Consider the following 18,683-nt stretch of genomic DNA (forward strand, 5'->3'; position numbering starts at 1 on the left):
GTGTGTCAATGTGTATGTGTGTGTGTGTTTCTGTTTATCATTGTTTAAGTGTGTGTGTGTGTGTGTATGTATGTGTGTGTGTGTGTGTGTGTGTATGTGTGTGTGTTTATCTGTGCGTGTGTGTGTGTGTGTGTGTGTGTGTGTGTTTGTTGTGTCTGAGAGAGAGCTACTTCTAATATTCTTAATGTAAGATTTTTGAATTATGGTTCCTACACTGCCTAGTATCTACTATATATAAGTAAGGTTTGTCAGTATAAAGTTCTAATTTTGTTGCTCTAATTTTCAATACTGAAGTCCTAATTTTCCAGTTCTAATTTTGTTCTTGTCGCATCGCGCCGCATACATGTCCGGTGGGCGCTGGTCTTTAGACAGTGTGTATGTTTCACCAGTACATCTGTGATAGTGATTCATCCACTGTGCCTTTGTGTGTGTGTGTGTGTGTGTGTGTTTATGTCTGTGGCGCAGGTAAATCATGGGCGTCCAGTGCCGCTCCTGGACGAGGTGGCGCTCCACGGCGAGGTGCTGGGCAACACCGACGCCTCACAGTCCTCCCTGCACGGCAGAGCGGGCGTCTACACCATCACCGAGAAAATCTCCAGCTCCACCCCACACTCCACCACCAACACCACCACTAGCACCACCACCAGCACCACCAGCACCACAGCTGGATTTGGACACGGCTCCTCTGCCATACGCTCCAATGGGAAGCCCTCAGAGAAGCCCATCAGCAAATCAGTGTCCTTCCACGATGAGGTCATCATCCGGGCGCCTGGTGAGGTGCGCGAGGACGTGCGAGATGGAGGGTTGAACGCACACGCGGCCAGAGTGGTCAACACACACACCACCAGAGGTGGCAACACACACTCAGACAAAGGGGCGACAGACATACCCCTGGTGGTCACGTCTACCCCAAGCGTGAGAGAGGAGAATGTAGGCCCACCTTCAGATCCTATCTCCAGCATCTCCAGTGAGTCACATCTGGCAAGTCACAGCGTAAACCAAGGAGACACAACAACAAAAGCTGAATCTCAAACAATAATAAATCAGTCTGGACCTGAGTCTACAACGCAATCAAACGACGACAGACCAAATAAACCAGATAAGAGTATGTCTGATGACCCAACATCAGTTGAATCCAACCAAGCAAACCCAGACACGTCAAAGTTAGCTACAGCTGAAGAAGACCCCTGCCAAGAAAAATGGAACCTGAGTCCCATCAAAGAAAGCCCATGCGAGTCTCTACCACAGACGAGCCAAGACCAGACCTCAGCCGAGGACAAAGACCAGGACCCGTCTCAAGAGCACACGAGACAGGAGGACGAGTCAAAACCAGAGGAGGTGACAAGTGTTGAATCGCAGCAGAGTGCGTCACACACAGATGATCAAACCCTGCCGACTCCAGACACTGACGTAGCTAAAGACCCAGGAAATAATCCAGAAGCACAACACAAAGATAGTGCGGAGGAGACGTGTCCGAACGTCCCTGAACCTGCAACAGATGCATTAGAGCTGGCTGGTCCCAGCACCCCCACTCTTGAACCACACTCCGTGGCCTCCTCCACACACGCTCAAGACGAGACCCTCGCGCAGGACGACAAACCCAGCACGGGGCCGAGCCCCGAGGAGAGCAGTGCTGACGTGAACACAGGGGCCACCACAGACACCAGTAGGACAGAGAGCGCAGCGGATGCTGCCTTAGCAGACGATAGCAGCCAGGGTGGTGACCTTGGAGAGCCCGAGCCTGGAACAGAGGAGAGCGACGCGGCGGATGTGGAAACGCAGGCTGCCAACGCAGCAGGTCAGGAGAAGAGAATCATGCCAGATATCATCATCACCGGCACCACAGACCCCGAGGACGAGACGGACGACACGGAAGACACGGAGGAGAAATTCACAAAGATCACCAACCTGGATGATGACGTAACAGAAGTGACCAACACAGATGGTCAGTGAACAAACTGTTAAGACTCCATCAGACGCACACACGCACATGCACACACACAACCACACGTATGCATACACACAGACAGACACACACACACACATACACACACACACACACTCACAGACATAAAGATGGAAAGGACTGAAACAAGAAATGATCCAGGGGAAAGCGCTTGCATGCATGAAAGTGTGAGTTTGTGGTATGGACAGGGTGAGTTGGTTATTCTATAGCAGTAAGATTCTCTTCACAAGAGAGGCCAAAGCATATAACTAAGAACTCAAGCCCACAGCAGGCACACACACACACACACACACACACACACACACACACATACACACACATATGCACACACACACACACACTGACACACACACAGTAGCCTATATGTATATAAACCATAATGCCATGACACAGCCTTTTGGTCCGGCAGAAGATGATGAGACTATGACATCCAGCTGGTGAAAAGTACCAGCTACCTTTGCGCCAAACGACAGACTGGAAATGGTATGGTGTGTGTTACCATTATACAATAAAGACATTACAAGAATAAACTAAAAGGACATTAATATTATTTCACTGCTTTGTTATGCTTAGTGATTTTCGTTAGTGTGTGTGTATGTTTCTGTGTTTCTCAAGGTTACCAAGTACTGTCGAAAAACTAAATCTAGCTTGAGTTGTTGCAACAGCTAAAGCCGTAGGCAGCTACAGCCTAACACTTTGAAGGCATGAACATAGGGGCTTATGTTTTTTTTTTGTTTTGTAGCGACAGTACTTGTTGACCTCAAGAAAAATTGAGATCTACTGTATGTGAAAAATCACTGGATTTCTCCTTTAAAAGAGGGAAAGATTTCTTCTTGGCCTATGCTAGACATACACTATGTTTAAAACAGACTGACTCTGCTCTGAGATCTTTTAATAGGATAAATGTGAATCTGAAGACCCATACTTACCTCTGAACCAGTGCCAGTTCACTGCTGCTCACTCGTTCCTTATTCCTCCGAACAGGCCATGCCCAGTCCTTAGAGATTAACCAGGGAAAGGTCAAAGGACATGACAATCATACTGTTACTTTGTTGTTCGCCATAAAAGTGAGCATGACTAGCATGTGTGGTACTACACTAGCTGCTGGTATACCTAAGGAGTTTAGACTGTCTCAAAGCTTATCAAATGACCTTAGATAGCCACAGGCCACCAGGTCAAGTCATCCATCTTGTCTACGGGGATTAAAAGCATGACCTGAGCACAACCATGGTCAGTTTATATCTAGGAGTGTGATTAACACTGCTAGTACATGAATATATGAGACATTTACAGCAGACAGTACTGATGTGTTTTGTTCAGTATCGTGGAAAGACAGTTACTGAGTTACATACAAAGACTCTGAAAGAAAGTATCTCAGTCTCCTGAAACTCCGCCCACTTAATCGACTAACTGAATTAACGGATGATTAAGGAAATCCGTCTTGGCATTTCACTGATCTGATCTTCAGAGACGGAAAAAGTAAACTGTGACCTGAGACTGTGAACTGTGACCATAGTTTACAGATGGAATAGAGGGAAAGGGGGAAAGATGGACATTTAGATTAAAGGCTTGGATCTTCTGAATACTGCCCAAATACCCCCTCTCCATTCCAGAGGTGTCCAGATCAGTAAGGCTATAGGGCTTAAGAGGATCTCTGGCCTCCCACACAAGCTCAACAGACTCACTAATGGCTGCACTGACGTTGATGGTGCAGCCAGTCTTCTCTCCTACTTCTTCCAGACACACTAAGGCATGAAGCGTACAACCCACAGTAGATGCAGAGGTCAAAAGTGGTAAGAGGAAAAACAAAACAAAAAATGAATGGCATCACTGGAAAAAAAGGATTCTGGATTGGGCATCCCTCTGTGGACTCAAGTACAATCAACATCAGTGGCAGGGATTAGTGTATCAATCAGCTTTTCTTATACGGAGTGTGCAACGCTGTACCAAAAATATTCTCACCAACAAATCTATCGAGAAATCTGCGAAAACAAAGACACTGTGACTCTTCAAACTGATTTATTGTGTGAGTGGAAGACAGGCTTAGAGAGAAACACTGAAGTCCCCTCCCATCCTCATTGTCTTTAGGGGCCATTCCTGGGGGTATGGCCAGAATTCTGCTTCCTTCATGGTCTGTGTAGTCACATGCAACTAACACTTCTTGACGGTATAAGACCCAGAACATTAGGACCAGGGGATGAGTGTGTGTGGCTGTGTGATAAGAGTGGTGTTCATGGCTGGAAAACTCCCACTAGACACAAACACACATACAAGTCCCGTCTTTCAGGAAATCAAAACTTCAAAAACTCCCAAACGCACAACAGTCTTGTCCCATAGTAAGGCAGCCAGGCACAATACTGGCACACTCAATAGTTAATACACACATACAGGGATTTGTTCATAGGGCAAGTCAAAAGGCAAATATCCTATATAATATACAGCACACAGTCACAGATTAATAATGACTGTTAGGTGATCACCGGTGATGTCATACTAAACAAGGTTGGTATAGTAAATATAAACACACTAAATGCTATCATGGGTAAAAAAAAGTTTGCTGACATGACTGCTAAATGACATTAAATTATGATACGCCCCTCACACCGTATACATGCACAGGGACTGCTGTAGTGGCATACAGACATTACGAAATAATATTTTTAAAAGAAGGGTACAAAAAACAAAATCAGTCAAGAAACAAACAACAATAAAAACAACAACAATAACAACAATGCAAATAGAGGCACGGAAGACATGGTGTTCTGCTTCTTAAACAAACAAAAAACAAAAAAATCAGTGTCCATGGCGACAACAACAACCAGTCCAAACAATCAGTCCATAGGATGAGGGGAAACAGTGCATTCAGCATTCCTAAGAGCTTCACAGGAGCCACACCGAGCATTAGGACAACAGGCACACCGAGAGACTCGTCGTCATCACACAGCCCTGTAGACTCGTGGCCTCTTAAAGGTTAGTGTATCTTTCCGCAGCATGGGATTTTCAATTGCAACTCGTTCATTAAAATACATTAGTTTGGTAAACCCAGCAGCGCTGTAGTGCTAAGGGTGCGGCGATACCAGGTGAGCACTCACTCCGAATCCTCCAACTAGCTACTTCAGCCCTGACTTACATTAGTGATTCGCCTCTCCTACCAGTATACATTAGCTAGATGGTGATTAGCCACCTAAACATCGCCAGATGGCTCATCACATCACATATAAGTCACACATGAACCCTTGCACCAGTCTTCCATCAATCCTTTGTTACTGGTGCTATACAGCTGACGTGTGACCGTCACAAGAGCCACTCACAGCTGTTCCATATTGCTAACGACCACTGTGTGCCATTGGTGAGCTGTGTTAATAGATGCCTTGTGAGCTACTGTGTCGTGTTTCTAACAGGCTTGCACAGCTGTTGTGGGCTGTGTTACTGGAGCTGCTATGCCGTGTTTATGACGGTGTGCTGTTTCTCACTGCTCTGGGTAGACACGCTGGGGTGAGGCCAGTGTGTTGGTGAATCCTTAGGAATAACACAAGAGGTGCTCCCTGCAGGTTTACATACAGTCACAAGCAAACACACACACAAGCATGCTCTCTCTCTCACACAAACACACACACACATACACAGACACACATTCTCTCTCATTTGTGACTCACTCAACAGCACGCACACACACACACACACACACAAATACAGTCAACTTGATATATATAAAAAAAACAATCTCACAGGTGCTTTCTCACACGCGGCGCACACTAAATATCTCCTACACTCAGTGTTTGTGGACAGGTGTGTTGGTTTGTTTGTTTAGAACTCATCGTGTCGGACCAAGGCCTCTCCAAAGTCAGTGGCCTGACTTCCCACAAACAGGTCATACTTCTGCACAATCTCTTCCTTCGTCAGTTGTCCATCCTAAACACAAACAAACAAACAAACAGTTAAATAAACAAATGTTCCACATAATCTCCCCACTTATCAGGAAGTTATTACTGAGTTCAGTGTATCACCATTGGTTAGGGCTTGTTCCTTCTTTCTCTCCCTCTTGATGATTCCTTTTCTACATCACTCATTCTATTCATTTACTGTATGTGCCTCTCCTTCTTTCTGTTTATCTGTATCTCTCTATCTGTCGGTCTCTTCTCCATCTTTCATTCAGTGTTTCAAGTGGTAAATTGCCACCTTCAAAATATGGGTTTTTATAGAAACGGACTGCAATATTTCACTGAGGTAAGTAAGATGAAAACTCAGAGTAATGTAAGTTGGGTTAGAAGACCCACCCTCCTTTTCGTCTCATTCTCGTACCAAAATAAAAGCATGCGCCACAGAAAAATAAGCCACACACACACACACACACACACACACACACACACACACACACACACACACACACACACACACACACACACACACACACACACACACACACACACACACACACACACACACACACACACACACACACACACACACACACACACACACACACACACACACACACACACACACACACACACACACACACACACACACACACACACACACACACACACACACACACACACACACACACACACACACACACACACACACACACACCTGGTCTGTGTCTGACTCATAAACCAGGTGTTTGGCCTCAGCTTCTGCATGGTCGTAGTCGGACGGAAGGATCCAGTCGCGAGTCTCCTCGCGGTCCATGCGGCCATCTTTGTTTTTGTCCCTGAAGTCGGTGAACTGCTGGCGCTCGGTGCGAACCCACTCTGGCTCATTCGCGTCGCCGTCCTGGTTGTACATGTCACCTGGACACAAACACACATACACGTAAACACACACATACACACAAATGTAGAAGCAGGGCTGATAGACAGGAAATGATCTGTGCCTGAAATGATCACATACATTCAATGACAATATACTGTAGAGAATAGCATTTCTTGACATCGTATGGCCGAGCTCAAGCCTGAATTCAGGCACCACGCCTGAACTCTATCAGGCTTGTAGAAGACGTACAAGCACACACAGACAGCACAACTGCATGCAGAGATACAAGGACACAAAGATACACAGATGCACACACATGTACGTATATGCATAATATGCACAAACTCACCTATATACTCATTCAGATCAATAAATCCATCTCCATTCTTGTCAATATCTTCCATAGTCTCCTACACAGTGAACACAAAAGAGAGTGGATTAATATAAAGGGTCCAAATATGAGTACTGTGTGTGTGTGTGTGTGTGTGTTTTTAAGTTTCAGCTGACTATGGTGATCCCTGCACTGGTACTGGAAGGCAATGATCAGTTTATATCTTTGCATGTGTGAGTGTGTGTGAATGTATGCATGATGACTATGATGTCTCATGTTGTCATCTTCAAGGCCGCGTGTGTGCATGTATAAACTAAACTACCATAATTTCCCAACTATTAGCCGATGTTTACACATTGATATAGCAAATTTGCATTCTCTTTGTGTGTGTGTGTGTGTGTGTGTGTGTGTGTGTGTGTGTGTGTGTGTGTCTCACAATGACTACGATGTCCTTCATGTAGTCGTACTCCTCTGGGTGGAGGAAGGCGGTGAACTCCTCTTTGTCAGCCTTCTGATCTCCGTCTTTATCTGCCAACTTAAAGCGACGCTCGTCGCGGTTCATCATCTGCCTGTAGCTGAAACCATCCTCAGGGTCCTGTTCATCTACACACACACACACACACACAAAGAATGTATAATAAGTTGAAGACATATGCACACACACACACACACACACACACACACACACACACACACACACACACACACACACACACATAGTGTACATACACAGAATGCATCCAGATGGATGAATACACACAGACACATGCAGTACACACACAGAATGTAGCCATACTGTAGGTGAATACATACACGCATACCCAGAATGTATACACACACACACCAACACATACCCAAAATGTATCCATACACACACACACACTTACCCAGGATATAACCATAGGTGGCATTCTTGTACTCTTCCCAGGTGACGTGATTGTCTCCATTGAGGTCGTGACCCTGCCACTGCCTGTCCACGTCCTGGTAGATCCAGCGCTTCTGAGCGTGCTTGATCCACTTCTTCATCTCCTCCACTGACACAAAGCCATCACCGTCCTCATCCATACGCTCAACTATCATACTGAAGAGACAGTGAGGGAGGGAGTGGGGAGAGGGGCACAGATAGACAAAAGTATAAGCATAAATGCATGATCCATTAATTAGTGAAACACACAGCACACAGTGAACACACAGTGAGGTGAAGCACACACACTAACCCAAAGCAGTGAGCTTCCTGCTTACAGCGGCGTTCGGGAAGCAATGGCTGAATCCCAAAGTCAGCCCTGAGGACTAAGGACTAAGGACTCAAGACTCAAGACTCACAGACTTAAGGTATAAATGGGATTGGGACGGTACTTCATGAGATCACATGTACCTTGGTGATGTTTAATAACAGAGACGTTCCTGACACTTGCGCCATGCACGTGTGTCGTGCTGTTGTTTGTAATTTCCGGATTTTCCTATGGTCTCCGCGGTAAACGTCACAACACTTTGAACTGTGGGTAACTCCCTTAGGTGAAGTCTGCATTGATGCGAATTTTGTGAGAACACGCACCAAAGTCTTTGAGTCTGTGAATCCGGGACAAGTGAGGGTTTAGGTGCCTTGCTCAAGGGCACTTCAGCCATGGATGTGGGCATGGGAGTGCTCAACCACTTCCCCACCCACATTTTTCCTACTGGTCGGGGATCAAACTCGCAACCCTTTGGTTATAAGCCCGAAGCACTAACCAGTAGGCCACAGCAGATTGAAACTGAGGATGTGTGTGTGTGTGTGTGCACAAGAAATATATTTTTGGCAAACAAATATTTACAACAAATAAGAGTGTGAATGTCATTGTGTGTGGGTGTGAGTGAGAGAGAGAGTGTGAGTGTGTGTGTTTTGAGAGTGAGAGAGTGTGTGTGTGTGTGTGTGTGTGTGTGTGTGTGTGTGTGTGAGTGAGTGAGTGTGTTTGTGTGTACCCCAGTCTCTCTTTGCTCTCCTCTGGCGTTAGCTGATCAAATGTCTTGGCCTCCTCCTGTCCCAGGAATGCTTCGTGATCATAGTCAAAGTTCTCGCCATCGTCATGGTCTAGGTTGCTAAGCGGCGAGTCTTGATGCACGCGGTCTTTCTTCTCCATGGGCTTACTACTGCCCAGCCCTAAACACACTCCCACACACACCAAAAGCACACGCAGTTCCATGTCTTCACACACACTCTAGACCCTGAAAGAAAAATAGAGGGAGAGAGGAGGCATATGAGTACATCTTAAACAGTAGGCTACTGCTGCTGGATCAACTGGACAATCAGTGCAGCTACACAGTAATTCACCCAATACAACTGTAGACAACTCACACACTGGTCAACTCTGCCTCCAAGAGGCAACGCAAAGAGTTGCATAAGAAACTCATCTAGTTTCCGAGAAGGGATCCTAGGGACGGTAATCCACATTTCCTAATAATAACTACGAAATTCATAGACAGCACGTCCAGTAGCCTAGTCATCTTCCTAACTCAACAATGACACTCGACCTTTAAATACAGTATAACAATTCTGCGAGTGTTTCCGCTTCCAGCACAGTTTGGAGCTAAAGTAAACATTATTTCAGAAACTAGCTGATCGAAAGAATCTGTATCAACTAGGCGTGAGTTTTTGTAACAATGTGGCAAAGTTGGCACAGCGGGCTGCGGTTCGGGTCAAAGAGAGACCTGCATTTTCGCAACTACTTTACTAAAGTCAAGTTCGAGAGCCTGAGAATAAATTAGAGCTCCTATTTCTATTCAACAAACTCAATTTGCTCTGTGTTAATCTAAAATCTACGAATAACGCCGTATTGAAAAAAGCAACTCTGCCTAAAGTGACACCCGAACTCTAACAACTTCAGTTAGCGATGATAACCTATCCATCAATTAGTGATGACATTAATTTCTACTTTCAGCCGCTGGACGCACAATTAGGCTGCAACACAGATAAAAGGAGTGGAAGCATGATGTAGGCCTACACTGGTAAATATGTACATTTATGAACTTGTCAGAAATAGATACTTTACTGAGTAAAGTACCCTAAGAGGATACTTACCGGCCGGTTTCTTTGTAGAATAATTTCGCTTCAGTCGCGTCTATCCGGACACCCGCCCTACTTGTGCCATCGATTTCCTGTGCTGCAATAACATACTGGCCAATAGGAATTTAGGGCACTAGCTAAATCCCACCTTCTCGCCTATGTAATGTCACAGTTCCATTGGTCCACTTCAGTAGAGTAGAGTTATCGAATTGGTTGGGATCCGCCACGTCCTCAAGCCATGTGTAAAAGCAGGCAGCTAAACTATCTCCATTCACAAATCTGTGTTTTGTTGCGAGTTGGTCAGCCCATCTTAAAGTATCTTCTTCAATCGGACCACATTGCGTTACTTGCGTAACTTTCAATGAATGCACCCATGGAATTTCACCACACAAAAACGTTTCTCGCTGTGTCTACGAGCCAAAAGCTTCTCTAATGTTTTTTTCTTTCAGCCCACGGTGTGCTGGGTTGTAGGGATGAGCATAGCGAGGCTCTGTGAAACAAACGTTCAAACTAATTGGCTTGGGGCCCTTCAGTCAAATAAGTCACAGATCACACTATGTGTAATAATCTTGCTTTGTAATTGGCATCTTTTTTTCACAGCACAATGGCTTAAATCTGTTGATGGTTATGTCATGTTTGTAAGTCTCAATCTGTCCATTGCTTTTCACAGAACTCGCCAGAAGTCATTGGGGTCCATGCCACCCAGCCACACAGCTCCTAACATTGCTCATAACTTCAGGTGGGCGGGGGGGCATTTTCATGTCTGTGCCCAGAGGGCATAACAGTTTGCTGCTGACACTGGTGAAATGCACCGAAAGTTCACTTAGTCTTGGTCACATGACATGGGTGTTTTGAACAATATTTTGAAGCAGTGGTCTTGGCAAGGCGGTTTCGAAACACTTTGTTCTTAGAAAGTTCGACACTGACTTGAGACATCGGTTTCGAGCGTCACATCCCCCCTGGGGTGTCATGTGACTTAATGCAAGGGAGTGTGGGGTAAGATGAGCCACCTTCTGTATCCTGGCAACCATCCTATCCTATCATGTGACCCTAAATTTAGTTTGCCTTCTCCATTTTCATGTTGCTGTGGAAGGACGAACTTGTGGGTGAAGTGTTAAGCATATTTTTCACACAGAGGCACACAAAAACAGGTTTTGCCCATCAGATATCGGGTGTAATCAGTATTACAGTGCATCATAAGTGATTTTTTCACTATATTGCCAAAAGTATTGGGTCACCTGCCTTGAACCCCATATGAACTTCAGTCACATCCTATTCTTAATCCAAAGGGTTTGATATGACATTGGTCCACAATTTGCAGCTATAACAGCTTCAACTCTTCTGTGAATGCTCTCCACAGTGTGTTTATGGGCATTTCTAACCGTCCTTTCAGAAGCGCATTTGTGAAGTCACAGACTGATGCTGGACGAGGAGACTGGCTCTCATACTGTGCTCTAATTCATCCCAAAGGTGCTCTATTGGGTTGAGGTCAGCACTCTGTCCAGGCCAGTCAAGTTCATCCACACCAAACTCCATCCAATCCATGTCTGCATGGACCTGATGCCCTGTTGATGCTGATGCTCCTGGGATACAACTCCAGTAAAGAGGAAATGAACGCGGGCACAAGAGATGAGAAAGAACCTGATTTATTTTTAGAAAAACGAACCATGTACACGCACACACAAAAAACGTCTGCATGTACGTACACACATACATACACATGTACAGTGGTAGGCATTATAGGGCAGCATGACCATTCAATAGCAAAGCCAAAGGACTCCTCCTCTATTGCCACGGCATCACACTCTCCCTGCCTCTCTCTCTCACTCACTCATAGTCCACAGAATGGTCACATGACCAGGGCAGAGAGGATCGTGGTCCATCATGCGGGCTGCATTTGGGGCTCTGTCCCTTGCGGCGTGGCCATGAGCGAGACTGGGCTGATGGAGGTTGTGGCTCTGGAGCGTGGCGTCGAGGAGGCGAAGAGAGTGTCCAGCATCCCCAGCACCTGCATCAGGTCCCGCTGGTAGTCCACCTCCCGCGACACACAGTCCAGCAGCTCCTGGAACAAGCGCTCCACCACCGCCGACTCACACACCACCGACTGGTAGATGTCTGAGGAACAGAGGGAGAGGGCGCACACACACACACACACGCGCACACACACACACACACACACGCGCACACACACACACACACACACACACACACACACACACACACACGCACACCTGTTACACCCTTCTCTAAAAGTACTGCAGTAAAGTCACCACAATTGAAACAAAATCTAAACCAACTATAATAGTAAAGAAATAAATTTACATTTTGGCATACACTTACCTATGACCATGTCAGCCACTTTGTGCAGAATGGGAGAAAACTGTGGATTAGTGATGAACCTGGTGACAGAGGAGACAGAGGAGCATGAGAGGCATTTTCTTCAGGCTGTGTGTGTGTGTGTGTGTGTGTGTGTGTGTGTGTGTGTGTGTGTGTGTGTGTGTGTGTTCCACGTACTTAAGCAGAAACTTCTGCAGTGAAACAAGGCTCTTCTCATCTCGACCTGACAAAGCATTCTGCAGGGTTCCTCTCCGCTCTAGTTCAAGCAGCACACCTACACACACCTCTGGCTTGTTTTTGCGTAACGACAGCTGTAACACACACACACACACACAAGTATGAGCTTGACTGAAGATTTACACACCATACACATATATATTAAAACAAAACACTTCTTGGAGGAGTCACGCACATGAAGTAAATGAAATGCAGCCAAAGGATTATATGCACATCTAGTGCACATCTAGTACACACTAGTACACACTAGTACACACACACACACACACACACACACCTCCATTGCAGAGTCGAGTGCTTTTGTCACGGCAAAGCCCTTGAGGTGTTTGTCATGTTTGCTGAGATACTGCAGGGCAGCAGACTTCTTCACCAGGAAGTCATCCTGAGACAGAGGAGGAGGACAAGGAGGAGAAGGGGTAGGGGGGAATTAGAGGTCATTATGTGGCTTCAGTGCATTTCACTCTGAACATCAGATGACCGAGACAACCATGTAGGTTCCACACTCACACACACTCCAAAGTAAACAATGTTGAGCTTTCAATGGTAAGAAATACTAATGTATCATTCTGATTCTACAAAAAGACAATTTAAAAAAAAAGGTCAATAAAAAAAGAGACATTAAACACTTTTACAAGTCAATGATCTCTATGCAAGCTTTTTGTTAAATTCATACTACACTTTCAAAAATTGCCATGGAAACACTACCTGTTTGGGGACGTAATTTCGGCCTTTGACAAACACTCGGTAAGCTGGGCCCCGCCTCTTCTTGTCTGCTTCCTGTTTCTCTTCTGACGACTTCCTGTGGCGCACACTAAGGACTCCATTTGTCATCCCCACAGCCAGGACACCATCATCTGGCTGCCACAGCACACACACACACACACACACACACATTAAATTAGTTTGCTGGAAAACACCACATGAACATTTTATAAACATTATACGTTTTCCGTCCTTAAAGTGTAGGTACTACATGCGTGTGTTGTTATACCGAGTCTTAGAGTTTCTGCAAACAGATTAATTCCTTTGCATATAAATGTGTACAAATGAATACACTTACTGAAATGGCCATACTGAGAATTGAAGCAGCATATTCAAAGCTGTGGACCACCTTATAGGAGGAGTTATACACCTTCACATGCCTACAAGACAGAAGATCCAAAAATCAAATAGATATGCAAGTACAGCAACAGCAGTATCTGAAACATTTTCAGATGTTACTGGTTTTTGATGAGAAAGATCATTCATTACCAAAAATGCACTTATTACCATTTCCATGCACACACACACACGTTCTTGCTCGCGCTCTCTCTCTCTCACACACAGTCACACACACACACAAACTTACCTGTCAAGTGATCCTGTGAGTAGGCGGTTGGACTGCGCACTCATACAAACACATGTGACTGTCTTGTGATGGTTCTTCAGAGACACAAGCTCTTGTCCACCTTTAAGCATGTCCCAAACCTTCACATAACGCCCACCTGCCCATGCACACACACACACACACACACACACACAATGAGGATTTTAAGCTTTTGAGCAATCATACACAAACGGACCAGTGAACATAACAAGCCAATAAATGCAAAATGCACAAAGACTAGTGAACACAAACTAGTCTGACATACAAGAGTGGACAAAGGTAGACTGACTGACACACTAACACACACACACAGACACACCTGTGGACACGAGGAGCCCATCCGAGGGGTAGAGTAACACACTCTCCACAGGCTGTCCGTGATCCATGCTCATCACACACTTCTCCTGCCGGGCATCATACACACGCACCGTGTGGTCATAGGCACCTGCAGATCAAAGACAACACCAAAACCACGGCAACAGTCATCAACACTGACAACTAACAGCTTCAACAGACTACTTTACCATTCATCTAAACAAAAAAAAAGAACGGAAACAACAGTTCCCACAGGGAAGTCAAATTACGAAAGTTGAAATCAGATGAAAATTTAAATAGTGGCTAAAGGTGAATGTTGACAAATGGTGATTGAGACTATGATGTTGATGACCGGGATTATCATCATAATGATGGCGATGTTGATAATGAATGGCATTATCATCACAGTGATTATGATAAAGGTGGTGTTGGTGTTGCGTACCGGTGATGATGAGGTCAGGGTTACGGGTGCTGGTGGCGAGAGCACGGATGTAGTCTGTGTGCTCGCTGAAGCTGAGAAGCTCCTGCGCCGTCGCCACGTCCCACACGCGGCACGTGAGGTCATCAGAGCCCGATGCGACGCGGAAGCCATCCGACAGAAATGATGTCACCCTCACTGCCCTGGAGAAAAAAAGAGGGTGGGAGTGGGGTTAGGACAGGATAAAGGAATGAGGAAAGTTCCCCAAAATACCATTACTCAGACACACACACACACACACACACTTACTTGTTGTGTCCAGAGTACTGGCGGAGGGCCACACGTCCGCTTACATCAAACAAACGGATCAGACCCTCCTCGCTACCGGTAACCAGCAGCTGGCCATCGCCACGGAAACAACCGCCGTACGCTGTGCTTTTGAAACGAGTGAAACTCCGTTGGGGTTCCTGGGAGTGGGGCCCATATATCTGAACCTGCAGTATACACACACACACACACACACACACACACACACACACACACACACACACACACACACACACACACACACACACACACACACACACACACACACACACACACACACACACACACACACACACACACACACACACACACACACACACACACGTCGAATCAGTGACTGCATGGGTGTGTAAGGACATTAGCATGCGTCATCCTCTCTCTCATCAGTGTATGGTCAAGTACATGTCTACCTGATACAATATGATCAAATATGACCTGCTAGAATTAGTACATAGTCTATTTAACTAATAAGTAATATTGTTGCTCGTCCATTTTGTCATCTGCCCTGTAATAGTCTTTTCTGGATACAATGGCGCCTACATGGCATAAATCTTAAAAGCCCTGCTGTCTCAAGATCAGTACTGTGGACTCATCAAATATTTATCATTCATCAACAGCCCTGTTTATATTTTGGGCTAAACCTACAGTATACATAAGACTAATCATACCTTATTCTAATCCTCACCCTTTGCCTGTCTCAAATATAGTCTCATAATTCTATAAAAGTTGCATGTATGTCTATGGCAAAGAGAGGGTGAAAGAGAATGTCCATGAGGGACAGAACAAACGAGTGCTTACTCTGGTTGAAGCAGTAACTGCATAGTTGTGAGGTGGCAGAGGAGAGAAGTCAATCTTTGTGATGGCACCAAACTCCTTCACCTGCACTGTGGTCTGAAGGGGAAATCAGAACAGACTTTAACACACACACACACACACACACACACACACACACACACACACACACACACACACACACACACACACACACACACACACACACACACACACACACACACACACACACACACACACACACACACACACACACAAGTCCAAGTTAAGCCGTCATGTTTTCTTACTTTGAAACTCTTCCAGTAGCGAGTATCCTCTGTGACTTTCTCTCCAAGCTGCTGGACCACAGGGATTTTCGTGGGTCTGAAGGACGCCATTGCCTGACCCGTCAATGCACATAAACAAGCACACGGATGGATAGGAGACACTGAAGAGATGATAATTATAAAGACAGCCCGACACAACGTTAACTGAAATACTGATCCATACCTGACTTGTATCGCGTAACTAATTATGGCCAACACAGCTTTTTTCAGATATGTTGCTAGATGCGCGTTCTTACCTTCTGCAATGAGGTACGGGACTACCACTGACACAGAGGACTGGGTAACAGCTAATGATTCACCGTGCTTCCGAAGAAAGTTTCGACTAAATTGGCACCAAAATACAATCTGCTAGAGCTTTCCGCAGGGGATAATCATCCAATTCGCATTTCGTATGTAACAGTAATTCCTACATTACTTTGGCCGTACTGTTTAGTTTCAAGGCCTAAAAAGTGCGGAATGGGTAAAATCACGTTGCTAAAATGCAGGACACGGCGCAGCCATTACTGCCTATGACGACTTCCGCTTTCCGATTTCTTCTGCTTCTGGTTCTTCTGTGATTTGCGAGTTCAGTGTTTTACCGCCATCTACTGGACTGAGGTGTGACCACATTAGGACGTCAGTAAATAAGTAAAAGTAAATAAACAAATAAAAAGGCTTATGACTCTCTCAGAAAATCACTGTTTTGGTTGTGGACTGTTTTCCAGGTAGACTCAATAGATTGTTCTATGTAACTGAGTTCTTTATACCCTCTTATATATTAAGTTGTTCTCTCTCTTCAGAGTAACCTACTGCATGTTCGAAGTAAATGCTTCATGGTTTCTATTTCTCTATAGTGTGAGTACATTCCAAGCTCATATTTCCCTATTATGTGTAGGCCACTGTTCAGTCCTGTATGTCCTAGTTTTAGCCTGGTGAACCAGTTTTCCTCCTGTCGTGTTTTAAATTTTCATTTGCTAAGTGAAACCTGTACTTCTACTTGCTCTGATTTAAGTGCTTATTTTTGTGAACTTGTCTGCCTTCTCATTGCCCGACAGGTGCAAACGACGTGCAACTTATGACAATACATGCAAATCAACAAAACATGTGCAAATAGACAAAACACAAACAACTTAGGAAAACATCTTCATCTTCATTTGACAACACGTGAACATCATTTAGAAAACGTGCTGCAAATTCAGAAAATACATTTACATTTAAAAAACGGGCTGCCAATTTACAACACATGAAGAAAACGTGAAAACATTCAGAAACGCGCTCCGAAACTCAAAACACATGCAAATCAGAAAACATATACCGAACTCACAACGAAACGGAAGTGTTTCCAGGGGGACAATTAAAAGTGATGAACACCTCTGAACAAATGGCGAAGGGATGTGTGACAGTGACAGCTAGCTCCTGTTTTAAAAGTTCTGGCTCTGAATGATCGGAGCCCGTATTAACAAAGAATTTTACGGCTAAAAGTAGCTCCTAATAGACAGATTTCCTGTTTACTAACAAAACTAGATGCGCGCGCAGCCGCGGGGCAGAAGACGCCGAATGGCCGGTCATAACGTTATAAAGTTAACCTAATAACCTGCTGCTGTAAGCTATAATCGGCATTTTTTGTATGCCACTGTTGTCTAAATGATGAGAACATCTCATGTATGAGCTTATTTCAGAGTTTGTCGTTCGTTTTCATTATTTATAAAACATCGTCTTTTTGGCGGTTTTGGTGGTTTCTGGCAAATATATGCATTACTTTACATTCCTGAACATTCTCTAACCATCGTCATTTTGAATAGTGCTGTTTTCGGCACTAAAATTCATTTTAATCTTTTCACGGAGAGCAGCTGCTTAATGCTGTTCATGGTGCTTTCTGCCCCTTGTGTGCGCACGCATGTTTTCGAGAAATCTATGTATAGTGATGGGTGAACAAAGCCTGATGACAAAATGATCTGAAGCATCAAAGTATCGAACACAACACAGTGACATCTGGTGGTCAGCAGAAATGGCAGCGGCTATGAAGTCGACACAGCCGAATAAAGTTTAGGCCTACAACATGAACATAGGAGAGACAGAAAGAACACATGTATAGCCTGTGGCATGAGATGACTTAAAATTAAATACATTAATTAGAACTAGGGTATTATGCTATGTTTGAATATAGCATAGTGTGTTCAGTGTTTGAATTTTCATGTGTTCAGTTGTTTAACCAGCTGCTGCAAGAAATCCAGCCTTCTGCTATGTGGCAAATTGCAATGGGCTATCAATTTCCTTTAAATAAATAAAGGTTAGGCCTTATCCAATAAACTTCCATAGCCTACTTATAACCAAGAGGGGTAGTCTCTTTTATTTATAACAGGCCGTTATTAGACATAAATACTTCATGAACGGTGCTTATTTCAACAGTATTAGTCTGTTCAACAAATTCTATTAGATTCTATTCTATTCTATTTCAACAAATTAGTCTGCTTGCACTGTGTTGAGGAGG

General features: G+C 44.7%; 2 protein-coding genes across 3 annotated transcripts; both read right to left on the reverse strand.

Moving 5' to 3' along the window:
• Nucleotides 1–3,968: 3,968 nt before the first annotated feature.
• On the reverse strand, nt 3,969–10,188 carry calub (calumenin b). The gene is made up of 7 exons (XM_062547684.1): nt 10,111–10,188; nt 9,015–9,257; nt 7,943–8,136; nt 7,492–7,658; nt 7,074–7,134; nt 6,563–6,762; nt 3,969–5,878 (listed from the first exon to the last, which is right to left on the reverse strand). The coding sequence occupies exons 2-7, from the start codon at nt 9,233–9,235 to the stop codon at nt 5,774–5,776; spliced, it is 948 nt and encodes a 315-aa protein (XP_062403668.1). The 5' UTR covers nt 9,236–9,257; nt 10,111–10,188; the 3' UTR covers nt 3,969–5,773.
• A 1,537-nt stretch (nt 10,189–11,725) lies between these two features.
• Nucleotides 11,726–16,736, reverse strand: utp15 (UTP15 small subunit processome component). Of its 2 annotated transcripts, none has more exons than XM_062548144.1 (13): nt 16,450–16,736; nt 16,175–16,267; nt 15,894–15,986; nt 15,078–15,262; nt 14,793–14,971; nt 14,355–14,480; nt 14,018–14,153; nt 13,730–13,811; nt 13,375–13,527; nt 12,947–13,051; nt 12,610–12,743; nt 12,436–12,494; nt 11,726–12,210 (listed from the first exon to the last, which is right to left on the reverse strand). In XM_062548144.1, the coding sequence occupies exons 2-13, from the start codon at nt 16,262–16,264 to the stop codon at nt 11,978–11,980; spliced, it is 1,575 nt and encodes a 524-aa protein (XP_062404128.1). In that variant the 5' UTR covers nt 16,265–16,267; nt 16,450–16,736; the 3' UTR covers nt 11,726–11,977. The 2 variants fall into 2 exon arrangements, with proteins under 2 accessions (XP_062404128.1, XP_062404127.1); XM_062548143.1 differs by having other exon boundaries at nt 16,175–16,314.
• Nucleotides 16,737–18,683: the final 1,947 nt, after the last annotated feature.

This window comes from Sardina pilchardus, chromosome 10 (genome assembly GCF_963854185.1).
Source record: "Sardina pilchardus chromosome 10, fSarPil1.1, whole genome shotgun sequence".
Taxonomy (NCBI): domain Eukaryota; kingdom Metazoa; phylum Chordata; class Actinopteri; order Clupeiformes; family Clupeidae; genus Sardina; species Sardina pilchardus.

Excerpts from the sequence above, each read along its gene's own strand:
- calub (XM_062547684.1), bottom strand. The coding sequence starts at position 9,235 with ATGGAACTGCGTGTGCTTTTGGTGTGTGTGGGAGTGTGTTTAGGGCTG. Across the intron at positions 7,659-7,942 it reads CACCTATGGTTATATCCTGG|ATGAACAGGACCCTGAGGAT; the intron begins GTAAGTGTGTGT and ends GTGTGTGTGTAG. Across the intron at positions 5,879-6,562 it reads ATGAGTCAGACACAGACCAG|GATGGACAACTGACGAAGGA; the intron begins GTGTGTGTGTGT and ends GTTTGTGTTTAG.
- utp15 (XM_062548144.1), bottom strand. The coding sequence starts at position 16,264 with ATGGCGTCCTTCAGACCCACGAAAATCCCTGTGGTCCAGCAGCTTGGA. Across the intron at positions 13,812-14,017 it reads CTCACAGGATCACTTGACAG|GCATGTGAAGGTGTATAACT; the intron begins GTAAGTTTGTGT and ends TCTGTCTTGTAG. Across the intron at positions 12,495-12,609 it reads CTGCAGAAGTTTCTGCTTAA|GTTCATCACTAATCCACAGT; the intron begins GTACGTGGAACA and ends CTCTGTCACCAG.